General features: G+C 50.8%; 1 protein-coding gene across 1 annotated transcript in view; it reads right to left on the reverse strand.

Moving 5' to 3' along the window:
* Nucleotides 1-16323, reverse strand: part of SLCO3A1 (solute carrier organic anion transporter family member 3A1) — a 164773-nt gene that overhangs the window by 9599 nt on the left and 138851 nt on the right. The window contains exon 10 of the mRNA XM_059678427.1: nucleotides 7814-7819. Coding sequence (XP_059534410.1) covers nucleotides 7814-7819 — 6 coding nt within the window. The remainder of the gene's footprint in view (nucleotides 1-7813; nucleotides 7820-16323) is intronic.

The raw sequence follows: 16323 nt of genomic DNA on the forward strand, positions 1-16323 counted from the left end.
TCGTGGGCTGTGGGTAGAAGCCTACCACCTACCTCACACTCTAGTCTAGTCTAGTCTAGTCTAGTGTAGTGTGCCTGGCTCCATCCTGGGCTCTGGGAAGAGGCCTACCACCTACCTCACACTATAGTGTAGTGTAGTGTAGTGTAGTGTAGTGTAGTGTAGTGTAGTGTAGTGTAGTCTGTCTGGCTCCATCTTGGGCTCTCGGAGAAGCCTACCACCTACCTCACACTCTAGTCTACTCTAGTCTAGTGTAGTGTAGTGTAGTCTGCCTGTTCCATCCTGGGCTCTGGGAAGATGCCTACCACCTACCTCACACTCTAATCTAGTCTAGTGTAGTTTAGTCTGTCTGACTCCATCCTGGGCTCTGGAAAGAGGATTACCTCCTACCTCACACCCTAGCCAAGTGTAGTCTGCCTGGCTCCACCTGGGCTCTAGGAAGAGGCCTACCACCTACCTCACACTCTAGTGTAGTGTAGTGTAGTGTAGTGTAGTGTAGTGTAGTGTAGTCTGTCTGGCTCCATCCTGGACTCTGGGAGAGGCCTACGACCTACCTCACACTCTAGTCTATTCTAGTCTAGTCTAGTCTAGTGTAGTGTAGTCTGTATGGCTCCATCCTGGGCTCTGGTTAGAAGCCTACCACCTACCTCACACTCTAGTCTAGTGTAGTCTTGTCTAGTCTAGTCTAGTGTAGTCTTGGGGCTCCATCCTGGGCTCTGGGAAGAGGCCTACCACCAACCTCACACTCTAGTGTAGTTAGTGTAGTGTAGTTTAGTCTAGTGTAGTGTAGTCTGTCTGGCTCCATCCTGGGCTCTCGGAAGAGACCTACCACCTACCTCACACTCTAGCCTAGTCTAGTCTAGTTTAGTGTAGTCTGCCTGGCTCCATCCTGGGCTCTGGGAAGAGGCCTACCACCAACCTCACAGTCTAGTGTAGTCCACTATAGCGTAGGGTAGGGTAGGGGAGTGTAGTGTAGTGTAGTGTAGTGTAGTGTAGTCTGTATGGCTCCATCCTGGGCTCTGGGTAGAAGCCTACCACCTACCTAACACTCTAGTCTAGTCTAGTGTAGTCTGCTGGCTCCATCCTGGGCTCTGGGAAGAGGCCTACCACCTACCTCACACTCTAGTGTAGTTAGTGTAATGTAGTGTAGTGTAGTGTAGTCTGTCTGGCTCCATCCTGGGCTCTGGGAAGAGACCTACCACCTACCTCACACTCTAGTGTAGTGTAGTGTAGTGTAGTGTAGTCTCTCTGGCTCCATCCTGGGCTCTGGGAAGAGGCCTACCACCTACCTCACAGTCTAGTGTAGTGTAGTGTAGTGTACTGTAGTCTGCCTGGCTCCATCCTGGGCTCTGGGAAGAGGCCTACCACCTACCTCACACTCTAGTGTAGTCCACTATAGCGTAGCGTAGTGTAGTGTAGGGTAGGGTAGGGTAGTGTAGTGTAGTGTAGTCTGTATGGCTCCATCCTGGGCTCTGGGTAGAAGCCTATCACCTACCTCACACTCTAGTCTAGTCTAGTGTAGTCTGCCTGGCTCCATCCTGGGCTCTGGGAAGAGGCCTACCACCTACCTCACAGTCTAGTGTAGTGTAGTGTAGTGTAGTGTAGTCTGCCTGGCTCCATCCTGGGCTCTGGGAAGAGGCCTACCACCTACCTCACACTCTAGTGTAGTCCACTATAGCGTAGCGTAGTGTAGTGTAGGGTAGGGTAGGGTAGTGTAGTGTAGTGTAGTCTGTATGGCTCCATCCTGGGCTCTGGGTGGAAGCCTACCACCTACCTCACACTCTAGTCTAGTCTAGTGTAGTCTGCCTGGCTCCATCCTGGGCTCTGGGAAGAGGCCTACCACCTACCTCACAGTCTAGTGTAGTGTAGTGTAGTGTAGTGTAGTGTAGTCTGCCTGGCTCCATCCTGGGCTCTGGGAAGAGACCGTCCAACTACCTCACACTCTAGTCTAGTCTAGTCTAGTCTGTCTGGCTCCATCCTGGGCTCTGGGTGGAAGCCTACCACCTACCTCACACTCTAGTCTAGTCTAGTCTAGTCTGTCTGGCTCCATCCTGGGCTCTGGGAAGAGACCAACCAACTACCTCACACTCTTGTCTAGTGTAGTGTAGTGTAGTGTAGTGTAGTATAGTATGTCTGGCTCCATCCTGGGCTCTGGGAAGAGGCCAACCACCTATCTCAAACTCTAGTGTAGTGTATAGTGTAGAGTAGTGTAGTCTAGTGTAGTTGTGTCTGCCTGGCTCCATCCTGGGCTCTGGGAAGAGGCCTACCACCTACATCAAACTCCAGTGTAGTGTGTAGTGTAGAGTAGTGTAGTGTAGTGTACTGTAGTGTAGTGTAGTCTGTCTGCCTCCATCCTGGACTCTGGGAGAGGCCTAGGACCTACCTCACACTCTAGTCTATTCTAGTCTAGTCTAATCTAGTGAAGTGTAGTCTGTCTGGCTCCATCCTGGGCTCTGGAAAGAGGCCTACCACCTACCTCACACTCTAGTGTAGTTTAGTTTAGTCTGTCTGCCTCCATCCTGGGCTCTGGGAAGAGACCGACCAACTACCTCACACTCTAGTCTAGTCTAGTCTAGTCTAGTCTAGTCTGGTCTAGGGTAGTCTAGTGTAGTGTAGTCTGCCTGGCTCCACCTGGGCTCTAGGAAGAGGCCTACCACGTACGTCACACTCTATTGTGGTGTAGTGTAGAGTAGTCTAGTGTAGTGTAGTCTGTCTGGCTCCATCCTGGACTCTGGGAGAGGGCTAGGACCTACCTCACACTCTAGTCTAGTCTTTTCTAGACTAGTTTAGTCTAGTGTAGTGTAGTTTGTCTGGCTCCATCCTGGGCTATGGAATGAGGCCTACCACCTACCTCATACCCTATCCTAGTCTAGTCTAGTCTACTGTAGTCTGCCTGGCTCAACCTGGGCTCTAGGAAGAGGCCTACCACCTTCCGCACACTCCAGTGTAGTGTAGTGTAGTGTAGTGTAGTGTAGTGTAGTGTAGTGTAGTCTGTCTGGCTCCATCCTGGGCTCTGGGAAAAGACCGACCAACTACCTCACACTCTAGTCTAGTCTAGTCTAGTCTAGTCTAGTCTAGTGTAGCATAGTGTCGTCTGTCTGGCTCCATCCTGGGCTCTGGGAAGAGGCCTACCACCTATCTCAAACTCTAGTGCAGTGTTTAGTGTAGACTAGTGTAGTGTAGTGTAGTGTAGTGTAGTGAAGTCGGTTGGCTGCATCCTGGCTCTGGGAAGAGACCTACCACCTACCTCACACTCTAGCCTAGTCTAGTCTAGTCTAGTGTCGTCTGCCTGGCTCCATCCTGGGCTCTAGGAAGAGGCCTACGACCTACCTCACACTCTAAGCCTAGTCTAGTCTAGTCTACTGTAGTCTGCCTGGCTCCATCCTGGGCTCTAGGAAGAGGCCTACCACCTACCTCACACTCTAGTGTTGTGTAGTGTAGTGTAGCGTAGTGCAGTGTAGTGTAGTGTAGTCTGTCTGGCTCCATCCTGGGCTCTCGGAAGAGACCTACCACCTACCTCACACTCTAGTCTAGTCTAGTCTAGTTTAGTGTAGTCTGCCTGGCTCCATCCTGGGCTCTGGGTAGAGGCCTACCACCTATCTCAAACTCTAGTGTAGTGTATAGTGTAGACTAGTGTAGTGTAGACTAGTGTAGTGTAGTCTGTCTGGCTCCATCTGGGCTCTGGGAAGAGACCGACCAACTACCTCACACTCTAATCTAGTCTAGTCTAGTCTAGTCAAGTGTAGTGTAGTCTGTCTGGCTCCATCCTGGGCTCTGGAAAGAGGCCTACCACCTACCTCACACTCTAGTGTAGTGTATAGTGTAGACTAGTGTAGTGTAGTGTAGTGTAGTGTAGTCTGTCTGGCTCCATCCTGGGCTCTGGGAAGAGGCCTACCACCAACCTCGCAGTCTAGTGTAGTCCACTATAGCGTAGGGTAGGGTAGGGTAGGGTAGTGTAGTGTAGTGTAGTGTAGTCTGTATGGCTCCATCATGGGCTCTGGGAAGAGGCCTACCACCTACCTCACACTCTAGTGTAGTGTAGTGTAGTCTGCTGGCTCCATCCTGGGCTCTGGGAAGAGGCCTACCACCTACCTCACACTCTAGTGTAGTTAGTGTAATGTAGTGTAGTGTAGTGTAGTGTAGTGTAGTCTGTCTGGCTCCATCCTGGGCTCTGGGAAGAGACCTACCACCTACCTCACACTCTAGTGTAGTGTAGTGTAGTGTAGTCTGTCTGGCTCCATCCTGGGCTCTGGGAAGAGGCCTACCACCTACATCACACTCTAGTGTAGTGTAGTGTAGTGTAGTGTAGTGTAGTGTAGTGTAGTGTAGTGTAGTGTAGTCTGTCTGGCTCCATCGTGGGCTCTGGGAAGAGACCGACCAACTACCTTACACTCTAGTCTAGTCTAGTCTAGTCTAGTCTAGTCTAGTCTAGTCTAGTCTAGTGTAGTCTAGTGTAGTGTAGTCTGTCTGGTTCCATCCTGGGCTCTGGGAAGAGGCCTACCAACTACCTCACACTCTACTGTAGTGTAGTGTAGTGTAGTCTGTCTGGCTCCACCCTGGACTCTGGGAAGAGACCTACCACCTACCTCATACTCTAGTCTATTCTATTCTAGTCTAGTCTAGTGTAGTGTAGTCTGTTTGGCTCCATCCTGGGCTCTGGGAAGAGGCCTACCACCTACATCATACTCTAGTGTAGTGTAGTGTAGTGTAGTCTGTCTGGCTCTATCCTGGGCTCTGGGAAGAGACCTACCACCTACCTCATACTCTAGTCTATTCTAGTCTAGTCTAATCTAGTGTAGTGCAGTGTGTCTGGCTCCATCCTGGACTCTAGGAGGGGCCTACGACCTACCTCACACTCTAGTCTGTTCTAGTCTAGTCTAGTCTAGTCTAGTGTAGTCTGCCTGGCTCCATCCTGGGCTCGTGGAAGAGACCTACCACCTACCTCACAGTCTAGTGTAGTGTAGTGTAGTGTAGTGTAGTGTAGTGTAGTGTAGTCTGCCTGGCTCCATCCTGGGCTCTGGGAAGAGGCCTACCACCTACCTCACACTCTAGTGTAGTCCACTATAGCGTAGTGTAGTGTAGGGTAGGGTAGGTTAGTGTAGTGTAGTGTAGTGTAGTCTGTATGGCTCCATCCTGGGCTCTGGGTAGAAGCCTACCACCTACCTCACACTCTAGTCTAGTCTAGTGTAGTCTGCCTGGCTCCATCCTGGGCTCTGGGAAGAGGCCTACCACCTACCTCACAGTCTAGTGTAGTGTAGTGTAGTGTAGTGTCGTCTGCCTGGCTCCATCCTGGGCTCTGGGAAGAGACCGACCAACTACCTCACACTCTAGTCTAGTCTAGTCTAGTCTGTCTGGCTCCATCCTGGGCTCTGGGAAGAGACCAACCAAACTACCTCACACTCTTGTCTAGTCTAGTGTAGTGTAGTGTAGTATAGTATGTCTGGCTCCATCCTGGGCTCTGGGAAGAGGCCTACCACCTATCTCAAACTCTAGTGCAGTGTTTAGTGTAGACTAGTGTAGTCTAGTGTAGTGTGTCTGCCTGGCTCCATCCTGGGCTCTGGGAAGAGTACTACCACCTACCTCATACTCTAGTCTAATCTAGTCTAGTGTAGTGTAGTCTGTCTGGCTCCATCCTGGGCTCTGGGAAGAGGCCTACCACCTACATCAAACTCCAGTGTAGTGTGTAGTGTAGAGTAGTGTAGTGTACTGTAGTGTAGTGTAGTCTGTCTGGCTCCATCCTGGACTCTGGGAGAGGCCTAGGACCTACCTCACACTCTAGTCTATTCTAGTCTAGTCTAATCTCGTGAAGTGTAGTCTGTCTGGCTCCATCCTGGGCTCTGGAAAGAGGCCTACCACCTACCTCACACTCTAGTGTAGTGTAGTTTAGTCTATCTGCCTCCATCCTGGGTTCTGGGAAGAGACCGACCAACTACCTCACACTCTAGTCTAGTCTAGTCTAGTCTAGCGTAGTGTCGTCTGTCTGGCTCCATCCTGGGCTCTGGGAAGAGGCCTACCACCTATCTCAAACTCTAATGTAGTGTATAGTGTAGACAAGTGTAGTGTAGTGTAGTGTAGTGTAGTGTAGTGTAGTCTGTCTGGCTCCATCCTGGGCTCTGGGAAGAGACCTACCACCTACGTCACACTCTAGCCTAGTCTAGTCTAGTCTAGTGTCGTCTGCCTGGCTCTATCCTGGGCTCTAGGAAGAGGCCTACCACCTACCTCACACTCTAGTGTAGTGTAGTGTAGTGTAGTGTAGTGTAGTCTGTTTGGCTCCATCCTGGGCTCTCGGAAGAGACCTACCACCTACCTCACACTCTAGTCTAGTCTAGTCTAGTTTAGTGTAGTCCGCCTGGCTCCATCCTGGGCTCTAGGTAGAGGCCTACCACCTATCTCAAACTCTAGTGTAGTGTAGTCTGCCTGGCTCCATCCTGGGCTCTGGGAAGAGTACTACCACCTACCTCATACTCTAGTCTAATCTACTCTAGTGTAGTGTAGTCTGTCTGCCTCCATCCTGGGTTCTGGGAAGAGACCGACCAACTACCTCACACTCTAGTCTAGTCTAGTCTAGTCTAGCGTAGTGTCGTCTGTCTGGCTCCATCCTGGGCTCTGGGAAGAGGCCTACCACCTATCTCAAACTCTAATGTAGTGTATAGTGTAGACAAGTGTAGTGTAGTGTAGTGTAGTGTAGTGTAGTGTAGTCTGTCTGGCTCCATCCTGGGCTCTGGGAAGAGACCTACCACCTACGTCACACTCTAGCCTAGTCTAGTCTAGTCTAGTGTCGTCTGCCTGGCTCTATCCTGGGCTCTAGGAAGAGGCCTACCACCTACCTCACACTCTAGTGTAGTGTAGTGTAGTGTAGTGTAGTGTAGTGTAGTGTAGTGTAGTGTAGTGTAGTCTGTTTGGCTCCATCCTGGGCTCTCGGAAGAGACCTACCACCTACCTCACACTCTAGTCTAGTCTAGTCTTGTTTAGTGTAGTCCGCCTGGCTCCATCCTGGGCTCTAGGTAGAGGCCTACCACCTATCTCAAACTCTAGTGTAGTGTATAGTGTAGACTAGTGTAGTGTAGTGTAGTGTAGTGTAGTGTAGTCTGCCTGGCTCCATCCTGGGCTCTGGGAAGAGGCCTACCACCTACCTCACACTCTAGTGTAGTGTATAGTGTAGACTAGTGTAGTGTAGTCTGTCTGGCTCCATCCTGGGCTCTGGGAAGAGACCGACCAACTACCTCACACTCTAATCTAGTCTAGTCTAGTCTAGTCAAGTGTAGTGTAGTCTGTCTGGCTCCATCCTGGGCTCTGGGAAGAGGCCTACCACCAACCTCACACTCTAGTGTAGTGTATAGTGTAGACTAGTGTAGTGTAGTGTAGTGTAGTGTAGTGTAGTCTGTCTGGCTCCATCCTGGGCTCTGGGAAGAGGCCTACCACCAACCTCACAGTCTAGTGTAGTCCACTATAGCGAAGGGTAGGGTAGGGTAGGGTAGGGTAGTGTAGTGTATTGTAGTGTAGTGTAGTGTAGTGTAGTGTCGTCTGTATGGCTCCATCCTGGGCTCTGGGTAGAAGCCTACCACCTACCTAACACTCTAGTCTAGTCTAGTGTAGTCTGCTGGCTCCATCCTGGGCTCTGGGAAGAGGCCTACCACCTACCTCACACTCTAGTGTAGTTAGTGTAATGTAGTGTAGTGTAGTGCAGTGTAGTCTGTCTGGCTCCATCCTGGGCTCTGGGAAGAGACCTACCACCTACCTCACACTCTAGTGTCGTGTAGTGTAGTGTAGTCTGTATGTCTCCATCCTGGGCTCTGGGTAGAAGCCTACCACCTACCTAACACTCTAGTCTAGTCTTGTGTAGTCTGCTGGCTCCATCCTGGGCTCTGGGAAGTGGCCTACCACCTACCTCACACTCTAGTCTAGTCTAGTCTAGTGTAGTGTAGTCTTATGGCTCCATCCTGGGCTCTGGGAAGAGGCCTACCACCAACCTCACACTCTAGTCTAGTCCACTATAGTGTAGTGCAGCGTAGTCTGTATGGCTCCATCGTGGGCTGTGGGTAGAAGCCTACCACCTACCTCACACTCTAGTCTAGTCTAGTCTAGTCTAGTGTAGTGTGCCTGGCTCCATCCTGGGCTCTGGGAAGAGGCCTACCACCTACCTCACACTCTAGTGTAGTGTAGTGTAGTGTAGTGTAGTGTAGTGTAGTGTAGTGTAGTGTAGTGTAGTCTGTCTGGCTCCATCTTGGGCTCTCGGAGAAGCCTACCACCTACCTCACACTCTAGTCTACTCTAGTCTAGTGTAGTCTAGTGTAGTCTGCCTGTTCCATCCTGGGCTCTGGGAAGATGCCTACCACCTACCTCACACTCTAATCTAGTCTAGTGTAGTTTAGTCTGTCTGACTCCATCCTGGGCTCTGGAAAGAGGATTACCTCCTACCTCACACCCTAGCCAAGTGTAGTCTGCCTGGCTCCACCTGGGCTCTAGGAAGAGGCCTACCACCTACCTCACACTCTAGTGTAGTGTAGTGTAGTGTAGTGTAGTGTAGTGTAGTGTAGTGTAGTCTGTCTGGCTCCATCCTGGACTCTGGGAGAGGCCTACGACCTACCTCACACTCTAGTCTATTCTAGTCTAGTCTAGTCTAGTGTAGTGTAGTCTGTATGGCTCCATCCTGGGCTCTGGTTAGAAGCCTACCACCTACCTCACACTCTAGTCTAGTGTAGTCTTGTCTAGTCTAGTCTAGTGTAGTCTTGGGGCTCCATCCTGGCTCTGGGAAGAGGTCTACCACCAACCTCACACTCTAGTGTAGTTAGTGTAGTGTAGTTTAGTCTAGTGTAGTGTAGTCTGTCTGGCTCCATCCTGGGCTCTCGGAAGAGACCTACCACCTACCTCACACTCTAGCCTAGTCTAGTCTAGTTTAGTGTAGTCTGCCTGGCTCCATCCTGGGCTCTGGGAAGAGGCCTACCACCAACCTCACAGTCTAGTGTAGTCCACTATAGCGTAGGGTAGGGTAGGGGAGTGTAGTGTAGTGTAGTGTAGTGTAGTGTAGTCTGTATGGCTCCATCCTGGGCTCTGGGTAGAAGCCTACCACCTACCTCACACTCTAGTCTAGTCTAGTGTAGTCTGCTGGCTCCATCCTGGGCTCTGGGAAGAGGCCTACCACCTACCTCACACTCTAGTGTAGTTAGTGTAATGTAGTGTAGTGTAGTGTAGTCTGTCTGGCTCCATCCTGGGCTCTGGGAAGAGACCTACCACCTACCTCACACTCTAGTGTAGTGTAGTGTAGTGTAGTGTAGTGTAGTCTCTCTGGCTCCATCCTGGGCTCTGGGAAGAGGCCTACCACCTACCTCACAGTCTAGTGTAGTGTAGTGTAGTGTACTGTAGTCTGCCTGGCTCCATCCTGGGCTCTGGGAAGAGGCCTACCACCTACCTCACACTCTAGTGTAGTCCACTATAGCGTAGCGTAGTGTAGTGTAGGGTAGGGTAGGGTAGTGTAGTGTAGTGTAGTCTGTATGGCTCCATCCTGGGCTCTGGGTAGAAGCCTACCACCTACCTCACACTCTAGTCTAGTCTAGTGTAGTCTGCCTGGCTCCATCCTGGGCTCGGGAAGAGGCCTACCACCTACCTCACAGTCTAGTATAGTGTAGTGTAGTGTAGTGTAGTCTGCCTGGCTCCATCCTGGGCTCTGGGAAGAGACCGTCCAACTACCTCACACTCTAGTCTAGTCTAGTCTAGTCTGTCTGGCTCCATCCTGGGCTCTGGGAAGAGACCAACCAACTACCTCACACTCTTGTCTAGTGTAGTGTACTGTAGTGTAGTATAGTATGTCTGGCTCCATGCTGGGCTCTGGGAAGAGGCCAACCACCTATCTCAAACTCTAGTGTAGTGTATAGTGTAGACTAGTGTAGTCTAGTGTAGTGTGTCTGCCTGGCTCCATCCTGGGCTCTGGGAAGAGGCCTACCACCTACATCAAACTCCAGTGTAGTGTGTAGTATAGAGTAGTGTAGTGTAGTGTACTGTAGTGTAGTGTAGTCTGTCTGCCTCCATCCTGGACTCTGGGAGAGGCCTAGGACCTACCTCACACTCTAGTCTATTCTAGTCTAGTCTAATCTAGTGAAGTGTAGTCTGTCTGGCTCCATCCTGGGCTCTGGAAAGAGGCCTACCACCTACCTCACACTCTAGTGTAGTTTAGTTTAGTCTGTCTGCCTCCATCCTGGGCTCTGGGAAGAGACCGACCAACTACCTCACACTCTAGTCTAGTCTAGTCTAGTCTAGTCTGGTCTAGTGTAGTCTAGTGTAGTGTAGTCTGCCTGGCTCCACCTGGGCTCTAGGAAGAGGCCTACCACCTACGTCACACTCTATTGTGGTGTAGTGTAGAGTAGTCTAGTGTAGTGTAGTCTGTCTGGCTCCATCCTGGACTCTGGGAGAGGGCTAGGACCTACCTCACACTCTAGTCTAGTCTTTTCTAGACTAGTTTAGTCTAGTGTAGTGTAGTTTGTCTGGCTCCATCCTGGGCTATGGAATGAGGCCTACCACCTACCTCATACCCTATCCTAGTCTAGTCTAGTCTACTGTAGTCTGCCTGGCTCAACCTGGGCTCTAGGAAGAGGCCTACCACCTTCCGCACACTCCAGTGTAGTGTAGTGTAGTGTAGTGTAGTGTAGTGTAGTCTGTCTGGCTCCATCCTGGGCTCTGGGAAAAGACCGACCAACTACCTCACACTCTAGTCTAGTCTAGTCTAGTCTAGTCTAGTCTAGCATAGTGTCGTCTGTCTGGCTCCATCCTGGGCTCTGGGAAGAGGCCTACCACCTATCTCAAACTCTAGTGCAGTGTTTAGTGTAGACTAGTGTAGTGTAGTGTAGTGTAGTGTAGTGTAGTGTAGTGTAGTGAAGTCGGTTGGCTGCATCCTGGCTCTGGGAAGAGACCTACCACCTACCTCACACTCTAGCCTAGTCTAGTCTAGTCTAGTGTCGTCTGCCTGGCTCCATCCTGGGCTCTAGGAAGAGGCCTACGACCTACCTCACACTCTAGCCTAGTCTAGTCTAGTCTACTGTAGTCTGCCTGGCTCCATCCTGGGCTCTAGGAAGAGGCCTACCACCTACCTCACACTCTAGTGTAGTGTAGTGTAGTGTAGTGTAGTGTAGTGTAGCGTAGTGCAGTGTAGTGTAGTGTAGTCTGTCTGGCTCCATCCTGGGCTCTCGGAAGAGACCTACCACCTACCTCACACTCTAGTCTAGTCTAGTCTAGTTTAGTGTAGTCTGCCTGGCTCCATCCTGGGCTCTGGGTAGAGGCCTACCACCTATCTCAAACTCTAGTGTAGTGTATAGTGTAGACTAGTGTAGTGTAGACTAGTGTAGTGTAGTCTGTCTGGATCCATCTGGGCTCTGGGAAGAGACCGACCAACTACCTCACACTCTAATCTAGTCTAGTCTAGTCTAGTCAAGTGTAGTGTAGTCTGTCTGGCTCCATCCTGGGCTCTGGGAAGAGGCCTACCACCTACCTCACACTCTAGTGTAGTTAGTGTAATGTAGTGTAGTGTAGTGTAGTCTGTCTGGCTCCATCCTGGGCTCTGGGAAGAGACCTACCACCTACCTCACACTCTAGTGTAGTGTAGTGTAGTGTAGTGTAGTCTCTCTGGCTCCATCCTGGGCTCTGGGAAGAGGCCTACCACCTACCTCACAGTCTAGTGTAGTGTAGTGTAGTGTACTGTAGTCTGCCTGGCTCCATCCTGGGCTCTGGGAAGAGGCCTACCACCTACCTCACACTCTAGTGTAGTCCACTATAGCGTAGCGTAGTGTAGTGTAGGGTAGGGTAGGGTAGTGTAGTGTAGTGTAGTCTGTATGGCTCCATCCTGGGCTCTGGGTAGAAGCCTACCACCTACCTCACACTCTAGTCTAGTCTAGTGTAGTCTGCCTGGCTCCATCCTGGGCTCTGGGAAGAGGCCTACCACCTACCTCACAGTCTAGTATAGTGTAGTGTAGTGTAGTGTAGTCTGCCTGGCTCCATCCTGGGCTCTGGGAAGAGACCGTCCAACTACCTCACACTCTAGTCTAGTCTAGTCTAGTCTGTCTGGCTCCATCCTGGGCTCTGGGAAGAGACCAACCAACTACCTCACACTCTTGTCTAGTGTAGTGTAGTGTAGTGTAGTGTAGTGTAGTATAGTATGTCTGGCTCCATCCTGGGCTCTGGGAAGAGGCCAACCACCTATCTCAAACTCTAGTGTAGTGTATAGTGTAGACTAGTGTAGTCTAGTGTAGTGTGTCTGCCTGGCTCCATCCTGGGCTCTGGGAAGAGGCCTACCACCTACATCAAACTCCAGTGTAGTGTGTAGTGTAGAGTAGTGTAGTGTAGTGTACTGTAGTGTAGTGTAGTCTGTCTGCCTCCATCCTGGACTCTGGGAGAGGCCTAGGACCTACCTCACACTCTAGTCTATTCTAGTCTAGTCTAATCTAGTGAAGTGTAGTCTGTCTGGCTCCATCCTGGGCTCTGGAAAGAGGCCTACGACCTACCTCACACTCTAGTGTAGTTTAGTTTAGTCTGTCTGCCTCCATCCTGGGCTCTGGGAAGAGACCGACCAACTACCTCACACTCTAGTCTAGTCTAGTCTAGTCTAGTCTGGTCTAGTGTAGTCTAGTGTAGTGTAGTCTGCCTGGCTCCACCTGGGCTCTAGGAAGAGGCCTACCACCTACGTCACACTCTATTGTGGTGTAGTGTAGAGTAGTCTAGTGTAGTGTAGTCTGTCTGGCTCCATCCTGGACTCTGGGAGAGGGCTAGGACCTACCTCACACTCTAGTTTAGTCTTTTCTAGACTAGTTTAGTCTAGTGTAGTGTAGTTTGTCTGGCTCCATCCTGGGCTATGGAATGAGGCCTACCACCTACCTCATACCCTATCCTAGTCTAGTCTAGTCTACTGTAGTCTGCCTGGCTCAACCTGGGCTCTAGGAAGAGGCCTACCACCTTCCGCACACTCCAGTGTAGTGTAGTGTAGTGTAGTGTAGTGTAGTGTAGTCTGTCTGGCTCCATCCTGGGCTCTGGGAAAAGACCGACCAACTACCTCACACTCTAGTCTAGTCTAGTCTAGTCTAGTCTAGCATAGTGTCGTCTGTCTGGATCCATCCTGGGCTCTGGGAAGAGGCCTACCACCTATCTCAAACTCTAGTGCAGTGTTTAGTGTAGACTAGTGTAGTGTAGTGCAGTGTAGTGTAGTGTAGTGTAGTGTAGTGTAGTGAAGTCGGTTGGCTGCATCCTGGCTCTGGGAAGAGACCTACCACCTACCTCACACTCTAGCCTAGTCTAGTCTAGTCTAGTGTCGTCTGCCTGGCTCCATCCTGGGCTCTAGGAAGAGGCCTACGACCTACCTCACACTCTAGCCTAGTCTAGTCTAGTCTACTGTAGTCTGCCTGGCTCCATCCTGGGCTCTAGGAAGAGGCCTACCACCTACCTCACACTCTAGTGTAGTGTAGTGCAGTGTAGCGTAGTGCAGTGTAGTGTAGTGTAGTCTGTCTGGCTCCATCCTGGGCTCTCGGAAGAGACCTACCACCTACCTCACACTCTAGTCTAGTCTAGTCTAGTTTAGTGTAGTCTGCCTGGCTCCATCCTGGGCTCTGGGTAGAGGCCTACCACCTATCTCAAACTCTAGTGTAGTGTTTAGTGTAGACTAGTGTAGTGTAGTGTAGTGTAGTGTAGTGTAGTGTAGTGAAGTCGGTTGGCTGCATCCTGGCTCTGGGAAGAGACCTACCACCTACCTCACACTCTAGCCTAGTCTAGTCTAGTCTAGTGTCGTCTGCCTGGCTCCATCCTGGGCTCTAGGAAGAGGCCTACGACCTACCTCACACTCTAGCCTAGTCTAGTCTAGTCTACTGTAGTCTGCCTGGCTCCATCCTGGGTTCTGGGTAGAGGCCTACCACCTATCTCAAACTCTAGTGTAGTGTATAGTGTAGACTAGTGTAGTGTAGTCTGTCTGGCTCCATCTGGGCTCTGGGAAGAGACCGACCAACTACCTCACACTCTAATCTAGTCTAGTCTAGTCTAGTCAAGTGTAGTGTAGTCTGTCTGGCTCCATCCTGGGCTCTGGAAAGAGGCCTACCACCTACCTCACACTCTAGTGTAGTGTAGTGTAGTGTAGTGTAGTGTAGTCTGTCTGGCTCCATCCTGGGCTCTGGGAAGAGGCCTACCACCAACCTCACAGTCTAGTGTAGTCCACTATAGCGTAGGGTAGGGTAGGGTAGGGTAGTGTAGTGTAGTGTAGTGTAGTGTAGTCTGTATGGCTCCATCATGGGCTCTGGGTAGAAGCCTACCACCTACCTCACACTCTAGTCTAGTCTAGTGTAGTCTGCTGGCTCCATCCTGGGCTCTGGGAAGAGGCCTACCACCTACCTCACACTCTAGTGTAGTTAGTGTAATGTAGTGTAGTGTAGTGTAGTGTAGTGTAGTGTAGTCTGTCTGGCTCCATCCTGGGCTCTGGGAAGAGACCTACCACCTACCTCACACTCTAGTGTAGTGTAGTGTAGTGTAGTCTGTCTGGCTCCATCCTGGGCTCTGGGAAGAGGCCTACCACCTACATCACACTCTAGTGTAGTGTAGTGTAGTGTAGTGTAGTGTAGTGTAGTGTAGTGTGGTGTAGTCTGTCTGGCTCCATCGTGGGCTCTGGGAAGAGACCGACCAACTACCTTACACTCTAGTCTAGTCTAGTCTAGTCTAGTCTAGTCTAGTCTAGTGTAGTCTAGTGTAGTGTAGTCTGTCTGGTTCCATCCTGGGCTCTGGGAAGAGGCCTACCAACTACCTCACACTCTACTGTAGTGTAGTGTAGTGTAGTGTAGTGTAGTGTAGTCTGTCTGGCTCTATCCTGGGCTCTGGGAAGAGACCTACCACCTACCTCATACTCTAGTCTATTCTACTCTAGTCTAATCTAGTGTAGTGCAGTGTGTCTGGCTCCATCCTGGACTCTAGGAGGGGCCTACGACCTACCTCACACTCTAGCCTGTTCTAGTCTAGTCTAGTCTAGTCTAGTGTAGTCTGCCTGGCTCCATCCTGGGCTCGTGGAAGAGACCTACCACCTACCTCACAGTCTAGTGTAGTGTAGTGTAGTGTAGTGTAGTGTAGTCTGCCTGGCTCCATCCTGGGCTCTGGGAAGAGGCCTACCACCTACCTCACACTCTAGTGTAGTCCACTATAGCGTAGTGTAGTGTAGGGTAGGGTAGGTTAGTGTAGTGTAGTGTAGTGTAGTCTGTATGGCTCCATCCTGGGCTCTGGGTAGAAGCCTACCACCTACCTCACACTCTAGTCTAGTCTAGTGTAGTCTGCCTGGCTCCATCCTGGGCTCTGGGAAGAGGCCTACCACCTACCTCACAGTCTAGTGTAGTGTAGTGTAGTGTAGTGTAGCGTAGTGTAGTGTAGTGTAGTGTCGTCTGCCTGGCTCCATCCTGGGCTCTGGGAAGAGATCCACCAACTACCTCACACTCTAGTCTAGTCTAGTCTAGTCTGTCTGGCTCCATCCTGGGCTCTGGGAAGAGACCAACCAAACTACCTCACACTCTTGTCTAGTGTAGTGTAGTGTAGTGTAGTGTAGTGTAGTGTAGTATAGTATGTCTGGCTCCATCCTGGGCTCTGGGAAGAGGCCTACCACCAACCTCACAGTCTAGTGTAGTCCACTATAGCGTAGGGTAGGGTAGGGTAGGGTAGGGTAGGGTAGTGTAGTGTAGTGTAGTGTAGTGTAGTCTGTATGGCTCCATCATGGCCTCTGGGTAGAAGCCTACCACCTACCTCACACTCTAGTCTAGTCTAGTGTAGTCTGCTGGCTCCATCCTGGGCTCTGGGAAGAGGCCTACCACCTACCTCACACTCTAGTGTAGTTAGTGTAATGTAGTGTAGTGTAGTGTAGTGTAGTGTAGTGTAGTGTAGTCTGTCTGGCTCCATCCTGGGCTCTGGGAAGAGGCCTACCACCTACATCAAACTCCAGTGTAGTGTGTAGTGTAGAGTAGTGTAGTGTAGTGTACTGTAGTGTAGTGTAGTCTGTCTGGCTCCATCCTGGACTCTGGGAGAGGCCTAGGACCTACCTCACACTCTAGTCTATTCTAGTCTAGTCTAATCTCGTGAAGTGTAGTCTGTCTGGCTCCATCCTGGGCTCTGGAAAGAGGCCTACCACCTACCTCACACTCTAGTGTAGTGTAGTTTAGTCTGTCTGCCTCCATCCTGGGCTCTGGGAAGAGACCGACCAACTACCTCACACTCTAGTCTAGTCTAGTCTAGTCTAGCGTAGTGTCGTCTGTCTGGCTCTATCCTGGGCTCTGGGAAGAGGCCTACCACCTATCTCAAACTCTAATGTAGTGTATAGTGTAGACAAGTGTA

This window comes from Myotis daubentonii, chromosome 21, assembly GCF_963259705.1.
Source record: "Myotis daubentonii chromosome 21, mMyoDau2.1, whole genome shotgun sequence".
Lineage (NCBI taxonomy): Eukaryota > Metazoa > Chordata > Mammalia > Chiroptera > Vespertilionidae > Myotis > Myotis daubentonii.